The 7,979-nt window shown below is 48.9% G+C and overlaps 1 protein-coding gene across 1 annotated transcript; it reads right to left on the reverse strand.

Annotated features, from left to right (window-relative positions):
- Nucleotides 1–1,566: 1,566 nt before the first annotated feature.
- On the reverse strand, nt 1,567–7,140 carry LOC122180555 (alcohol dehydrogenase 1-like). The gene is made up of 9 exons (XM_042872277.1): nt 6,704–7,140; nt 6,003–6,104; nt 4,011–4,152; nt 3,660–3,747; nt 3,328–3,547; nt 2,953–3,213; nt 2,566–2,701; nt 1,920–2,058; nt 1,567–1,794 (listed from the first exon to the last, which is right to left on the reverse strand). The coding sequence occupies exons 1-9, from the start codon at nt 6,974–6,976 to the stop codon at nt 1,770–1,772; spliced, it is 1,386 nt and encodes a 461-aa protein (XP_042728211.1). The 5' UTR covers nt 6,977–7,140; the 3' UTR covers nt 1,567–1,769.
- Nucleotides 7,141–7,979: the final 839 nt, after the last annotated feature.

Genomic DNA, 7,979 nt, shown 5'->3' on the forward strand with positions numbered 1-7,979 from the left:
CTTATTTCAGTCTCCTTTACTTAGCTATTGAGCAAGCACTGTATGTCTTCCTTTGTGTACTTAGGACGACTGGAAGTGGCTATCATCTCTTTAGAAAGATAAGTGGGCATAGGCCATGTTTTCCAAGATAGAAGTGCCTCTGTCCAGGCTTCCAGGTTGCAGAAAGCAGCAAGATTCTGTATTTCTTTTGGCAGCTGATGGGATGCACTGGAATGGTGCAGAGGTGCACTGTGTCCAGTTTTGGGCCTCTCACTGCAAGAAAGACATTGAGGCCCTGGAGTGCGTTCAAAGAAAGGCGACAACACTGGTGAAGGGTTTGGAGCACAGGTCTTATGAGGAGCGGATGAAGGAGCTGGGATTGTTCAGTCTGGAGAAGAGGAGGCTCAGGAGAGACCTTATTGCTCTCTATAACTACCTGAAGGGAGGTTGTATTGAGCTGGGGGTCGGCCTCTTCTCCCATGTAACTTGTGATAAGACTAGAGGGAACGGCTTCAAGCTGCACCAGGGGGCATTCAGGCTGGACATTAAGAAATGCTACTTCTCTGAAAGAGTGATCAGGCACAGAAATAGGCTACCAGGAAGGTGGTTCAAGGAATGTTTGGATGTTGTATTGAGGGACATGGTTTAGTTAGAACTACTGGTGATCAGTGGACAGTTAGACTGGGTGATCCTGTGATTCTTTTAAAACCTTGGTGATTCTATGATCCTCCCTCAATACTTAGCTCTGGTGATGCCACCTATGGAGTACCATCCCCAGTTCAAGAAAAGCAGGGAATTTCTTGAGAGACTCCATTGGAGGGCTGCAAAGAGGATGAGCGGCCTGGAGCACCTCCTTTAAGAGGAAAGCCTGAGAGACTGGGAACCATTCAGCCTGGAGAGGAGAGGACTGAGGGGACCTTATCAGTGCTTATAAATATGTGGCGGGCAGGAGTCATGTGGATGGAGCCAGGCTCTTTTCAGTGGAGTTCAGCAAGTGGCCAAGCGTGAATGGCACAGAGTGAAACGCAGAAAGATCCGCAAAAGCATGAGGAAAATCTTCCTTCCTTAGAGGGTTTACTGAGCACTGGAACAAACTGCGCAGTGAGGATGTGGAGCGTCCTGCTCTGGAGATACTCAAAAGCTGTCTGGACGCTTTCCTGTATAGTCTAGTCAAGGGGACCTGCTCTAGCAGGCGGGTAGGACTAGATGGTCTGCAAGGGTTCCTTCCAACCCCCAAGCCTCTGCGATTCTGTGAAGGAGAGAAAATTGAGAGAGTAGGACGCTGTGGTGCAATGAGAAGAAGCTGGTGCTGAAACGAAAGTTTGGAATGATGGGCTGTGTCAGCGAATGACGTCGTGGAATGAATGAAACACACAACATGTGATCCTGAGAGATGAAAGACTGGCAGCAGTGCGGGTGCTCTGTCCCTTGGTCTGTGTTACAGCATTCAGCCAGCTGAGATGGTGGCCGAGGTGGAAGTGCATGTGCAGAAGTGCACAAGGTGTTTGGTGTGCAAGTGTGCAAAGAATGGCAAAGTGTGCGGGTCAGAAACATCAGCACCTTTTGTTTCACAGCACTCCACGGGAAGAGTTTGTAAGAGAGCCTTTATTTATATAACTGCTTTCTCAGGAGAGGATGGGCTCAGGAGCGCTGGCAGCAGCAGCACAGCTGACAGGTTCCTTGTGCTTCTGTCTTTACAGTCCATGAAGGGCGATGTGGGAGGGAAGGGCCCGCACAGGAGGGCATCTGCTGGGCTGTGTGCTGCACTCGTGCTGTCCTGATCACATCCTTCAGAAGAGCAGCACGCTGCGAATGCTGGAGAGGGAAGAAAGGAAGGGAGGAGTTACAAGTGGTGCTACTGGCAGAGCCTGCGAGCTGACAAAAGTGCCGCTTCAGGAGCTGCTGTGCATCACTCCTGTTGGTTCGAATCAGAATCTCACCTTTTGCCTGCACGTAGCAATTCAAATCCCTCGTTGATTTCAGCAAATGGCAGCGTGTGTGTGATCAGCAAGTCGGAGTTAAATTTCTTCTCCAAATAGCTGGCAACTAATTTGGGGATAGAGTCTCTCATTTTCCAGCCTGGAAATGGGAGAAATGGCATGCAGTGAATAACTGGAGAAATGCTGATTTGGTACAGAACCCTTGGTGGAGTTGCTCGGTGCCGAATCTTTCAAGAGGGTCAGGAAGTTGATAAAATATTTTAGATATATTGTTGTTACGTGCTTGGTTAGGTGCCTTCAAACACAGTGTATTCTATGATTCGATTATTTTGTGAGGTGGAACTTCAGTGTTCATTTTCACTTGTAGATTTAACATCAGCAGCCTCCTACAAAGAACTTCTGGGACGCTGCCAAGCTTGAAGTATTCACAGTTCCTTCGAGCCTGGTGGGTTACAACTATGAGAGAGATTTCCTTTTGCTCTTGTATGGAGTACAGTGCTGGACTATGTAATTTGCATTGTGAAGGAAAGCACTATGTATGTGAAAGCACTGTGTATGTCCTGGAGCATATTTGTTCCAGAGACTTTTGGGAATTCCCGTGAAGGAGAAGGCTGAAATGTCTAAAATGTCTTTTTGGGCTTCCTACCTCCAAGCAGAGTCCCTTTACAGGTGCGCCCACTTAGTAGAAGGAATGGATCAATGGGAACTGTTGAACCAGCAGGTGGTTCCCCAATCATCACACAGAGCCCGGTGTTCACATTGCAAGAGGCCAGGGCGGCAATCTGGTGGGACAGGCAAGCACACTAGCTGAGTTTGTAATAAATGCATTCTTTCCTTGCCTCCCTGGTACCTAATAATGGAGGCTGTTTTCTGCACCAGCCTTGGAAAGCTCCATTCCTGCTGTTACACTCCTGAATCGTTTCTCCCCAAGCAGAATGGCCTGAAGCATAGGCAGCACGCAAGAAAGCAAGTTTTGTGATGGAATTTGTCTGATGGGATTCTGGGAAGGAGGGCGTGCTAAAATGTCACATACCAGGGTATCTGCAGTTCCAGCAGCCTCAAAGGAGCAGTCCACGCCGTGACCAGTCATCTCGGTGAGCACCTGCTGGATAGGCTTCTTGAAGTCTTTAGGGTTGATGCACTCGGTGGCTCCCATCTCTTTGGCCCTGGCAAACTTGTCCTCGTTGATATCGATGGCAATGATGCGGGATGCTCCAGCTGCCTTGCAGCCCATGACAACAGAGAGGCCGACTCCTCCGAGGCCAAAGACAGCACAGGTGGAGCCTGGTTTTACCTGCATGACGTGGGGCTGGATTAGTCTCATGGGTGAGGAGGAAGTTTCTATTGCTTTTTTGAGGATGTGAAAATGGCTGTGGGATGCTTAATTTTGACATGTCTGAATACCTACCTTGGCAACGTTGATGGCAGCCCCATAGCCAGTGGGAAAACCACAGGCAAGCAAGCAGACTTTGTCCAGAGGTGCAGCAGCATCTATCTTGGCCAGGGTGTAGTCGGGCACAACAGTGTATTCTGCAAAGGTGCTGTTCCAGACAAAGTGATGGATCTGTTTCCCTTTGCAAGTGAATCTGCTGGTCTTGTCAGGCAGCAGGTTTTGTGGTTCAGTGAGGCTGTTGGAAGTACGTGTGTGAGTTGCTCATCACATGTGTACATGTGTGTGCATGTCAGAATTGTTGATGGTTTAGCCTGTTTGGGTAGAGGTGTAGGTGAAAACAAACTCACTGTGATTTCACGCAGTAGTTGGAGTCAGGAATCAAGCAGAAGCTGCATTCTCCACACTGAGGAAGTGGAAGGAGGATGACTTTGTCTCCTGGAAGAAAGCAGATCCAGCGTCAGCTGCCTCTCACTCGGTGGCCTGTTGGCATGCCTCTGCTGAGCTTTGTGATGACGGCACCCCGGCATGAATGCTCTCCTTTTCCTGTCCGAAGAACACGTTCAGAGCCCACCTCATGCACTTTTGGTATGGATGAGGAAAGTGTGTGTGACAACTGGTGTGCGGCCAGAGGGAGTTTCTGATCTCTGGGCAGCCTTACAGACTTTGAGAGCTGGGTCCTGGCTGCATGCGTTGGTTACCTGGTTTCACAGAGGTCACTCCTTCTCCAATGCTCTCCACAATCCCAGCTCCTTCATGGCCGAGGATGACTGGGTATTCTAGATCAGGAAATGTACCTTCAAGAACGTGGTCATCTGTGCGACAGATCCCTGTAGCCACAATCTGTTAGCAGTGAAAGTGCACAGAACATCTGGAACAATGTTGATTGGCTCTGAGACCCTCAGTCCCTTTGTTGTGGGAACTGTGAAATCACACAACTGTGCTTTGGTGGTTTTTTTGCTCCACCTGAATACTTACTGATCTATGGGTCCCAGGGTTCTCAAAGAGCTGCCTGATTTCATTGTGGGTCCACTCTTTAATTATTTTTCACTAGTTTGGAAAATCTGGAGATGTTCCTATCTACTAAAAGGTGGTAAACTTCCCAGTTGTCATGAAGAAACAGAAAGACTATCCTGCTAATTACAGGTCTGTCAGTCTCGCTTTTTTGCCTGGCACAATTGTGGAGTAGATTATTCTGGGAGATATTGTAAAATACTTGAAAGATAATTGGTCACATCCAATGTGGGTTCACATGGGGGGAAAGTCCTGCGTAATGAATTAATCTCCTTTTACAATAAGGCTAACCCCCCACTCCACCCTCCCTCCCACTTGACCAAGGGAAGCTTTCTTTGTTTTAGCAAATCTTTCAGTATCTTGTCTGTCTTTATCTTTCAGGACCAAACGTCCAGCATACAGCTAGACTGAAACATTATTCAGTGGATGAACAACTGGCTGATGGGTTGGGCTCAGAAGGCTATACTAAATGTGGTCATAACTACCTGGTGGTCATTAATGAGTTTTGTCAGGGCTCCATCTTGGGGCCAGTTTTCTTTAATTATTTCATCAATGATCTGGATATGGAACTTGATGGTATGCTAAGTAAGTTTGCAAATAATACTACATTAGGGAGGGGCTGTTGACTCTGTAGGGGGCAGAAAGGTCTTGAAGAGAGATCTTGACAAAATGGAGAACTGGGCAACACCAACATATGAACTAAATGAGAGCACATGCTAACTTCTGCGGCTGGCACAGGCAACTGAAGATATATGCACAGACTGGGGGATGAGAGCTTGCAGAGCAGCCCTGTGGAGAAGGACCTGGGGGTTCTGATTGCTGGCAAGTTGAATCTAAGTTAGCAGTGTGCCCTGGCACAGCCCATGGGGTGAACCATACTGTGGGGTGCATCATGTCCAACACTGCCAGTCAGTCAAGGGAAGGGATTGTCCCACTCTGTTCTGCACTGGGCCAGCCTCACCTCGAGCACTGTTTGCGGTTTGGGCACGGCAATATAGGAAGGACATAAAACTGAAACTATTTGAGAGTGTCCAAAAGAGACTTACAAAGATGGTGAAGGCTCTGAACAAGATGTGTGAGGAGTGGCTCAAGTCCCTTGCCTTTTTAGCCCAGAGAAGGGGAGACTAAGGTCAGGTCTTCCTGCAACCTCAGTCCTTCCTCATGAGGGGAGCAAAGCAGCAGGCACTGAGCTCTGCTTGATGGTGTCAGGGTCCAAGGGTGTGCAGTGGAGCTGCATCAGGAGAAGATGAGACTGTGTGTTGAGAAAAGGTTCTTCACCAGAGGGCAGTGGTCACAGCATGAAGATGCTGGAGTTCAAGAAGCATTTAGACAACGTTCTCAGATAAAGGACTTGAATTTTGGGTGGTTCTATGTGGAGACAGGAGCTGGATTCAGTGAGCCTATTGTGGGTCCCTTCTAGCTTTGGATATTCTATGGTAATATGATTCTAGAAACATCTTGACCACCATTGATCTCCATAATGGATCCAGGAAATAGGGTGTAGTAATGTTTGTCTCCTTCCCAAACCTTGGGAAAGATTAAGCTTCAATGCACCATGATACCCAATGGTTATATTTTAGCTAAATCCTCCAAAAAATATCCCATACTGGAAGGGGGGGGGGGGGAGGAAAAAAAAAAAAAACCAAAAAAAAAAAAAAAAAAAAACAAAGTGCTTTTACCTTGACTCGCACTTCGTGTGCCTTTGGAGGTGCAACCTCTATCTCCTCAACAGAGAGCGATTTGCCCGCTGCCCAGGCAACTGCAGCTCTGCATCTGATAACCTGGAAGAATGGGAGCGGTGAGGCTGTGTGAGAAGGTGCGCCTTTGAGAAAGAGTAATGGATTAAAAGCAGATCAGCTGGTGGTTTGTCGGCCTCTGTCAATAGCACAGCTCCAAGGAAGTACTAAATGCTCATTCTGCCCTGGCCTGTGCCCTCCCAATGACCGCTTCAGCAGCCTGTTCTTTCAATGGGATCCTGCGGTCTCCCTCTTACAAGCTGTTCCCTAGGAGAGCAGAGGACGGAGGCACTTCTGGAAGGAAACTGAATCGCACACCGCGTTCCTGGAGAAGGAGTCGAGCAGTGGAGCAGCTGGCATTTGGGTAGTATTCATAGCAAAACAGCTTCTCAGTTTTCACTGAGAAAGCTGTTTCAGGGAGAAAGCTGTTTAAAGCCCCCCCCGTGCTGGCTAAGCTACTGCCTCCCACAGATACTGACGTGCTGCAGCTATATGAGAGCAGAGGCTTGTGCAAGTCAAAGAGGTTTGGGTGAGACAGGGGAGTCAGAGAAAAGATGGTCTGCAGCTCAAGTGTGCTGGCTGAGCCATTCCCAGGGTATCTCTGTGGGAGGGCGGAAGGAAAAAAGGCAACAAGGCATCCTTACTTTTCCAGTAGTGGCCATGTGGTCTGAGAGGAGCTGTCTCCAGCAGTGGCAGAGGATGGAGGCTTGGTGCCGTCTGCCCGTCTGGACCCGTGTGTTGCGTGGAACCCCTGCATGCAGCTGGGCACCGCTGGCTGCAGGTGATACGGCAGGGGTGTGCTGGGAGTCCTGGCAGAGGGCCAGAGGAAGCTCAGAAGAGAGTGGGAGAGGTGGTTCCCTGCATACAGGGCTGGGTGCTGAGGGCGTAGTGAGCGGGGAGGAGGTGGGTAGCAGCATGGAGGTACTGATGGTTGGCAGCTATGCTCTGTGGGGAATAAGCAGAAATCCTCCAGGGAGGCTTTTATTGGTGGTTCTGCTTTTTGGGGAGACTCCCCGTGCCCTCTGAAAGGCACATCAGAGCTCAGAGAGACTTCTTCTCTCTGGCTGCTGGTGGAAGAGCTGGAGGGAGGAGACTCCCATCGCCAGCTGTGCTTCCTTAGACACCACTTGTTGCTGAGGAGAAACCTTTGGCCTGGCAGCAGTTTGCCCCAATGTATTTGTGAAAGGATTAATAATTACAAACAAGAAGATAACTCTAAAACATGATATGGTGAAGTCAGGGGTGGGAGCTTGTGCTTGCCCTTGGCAGTGAGGCCCAAAACCCAGCTTCCAAGTCACGTGAGCCCCCACAAACTTCCCCAGTGCTGAGAAGCATGGCAAATGTTTCTTCCTTGTGGTTGAGCTGTCCCCTGGGGTTTGGAGGCCCTGTTGTATGCCTATGGCTTCAGCCGTGTGGAGGTACTGCTGGGCAGCCTGTTCTCCAGCCCTGCTGCTTCAGCCCAACATCTGCACAGTGTTGATCAAATTCTGCCATGCTGCAGTCAGGAGCCTGAGCTCTTGGCATTCCCAAATCTGTGGGCTCTAGGGACAGCAAAAATGGACTTTACGTGCTCTTGAACAGGACAGAATTGAGGAAGTTTGTTCTACTTCATTCCCTAGCTCTTTTGTTGTTGTTGTTGTTTTTGATCCTCAACCCTGAAGACTGATGTTATATTCCCTAAAATTCATGCCATGACGGGCCTTGGAAGCACCATGTGTCTGGCACATGGAGGACAATTTTTCTGTCCCTTCTATCTCCGCTATGTGGCTTTTAGCAAACCTTTTTTGACTTCTGTTGAGTGAGCTCCTGATTTAGCTGCGTCTTAGCTGATACAGAAGAGCAGCTTTGCCTCCACTGAAAAAGATTTATTAGAAGCCACCGTGAACTGAGACATGATTCCACTCTTGTTTCTACTGAATC

The sequence above is a fragment of the Lagopus leucura genome, unplaced genomic scaffold, assembly GCF_019238085.1.
Source record: "Lagopus leucura isolate 7727_CA_CO unplaced genomic scaffold, USGS_WTPT01 Super-Scaffold_100004, whole genome shotgun sequence".
Taxonomy (NCBI): Eukaryota; Metazoa; Chordata; class Aves; order Galliformes; family Phasianidae; genus Lagopus; species Lagopus leucura.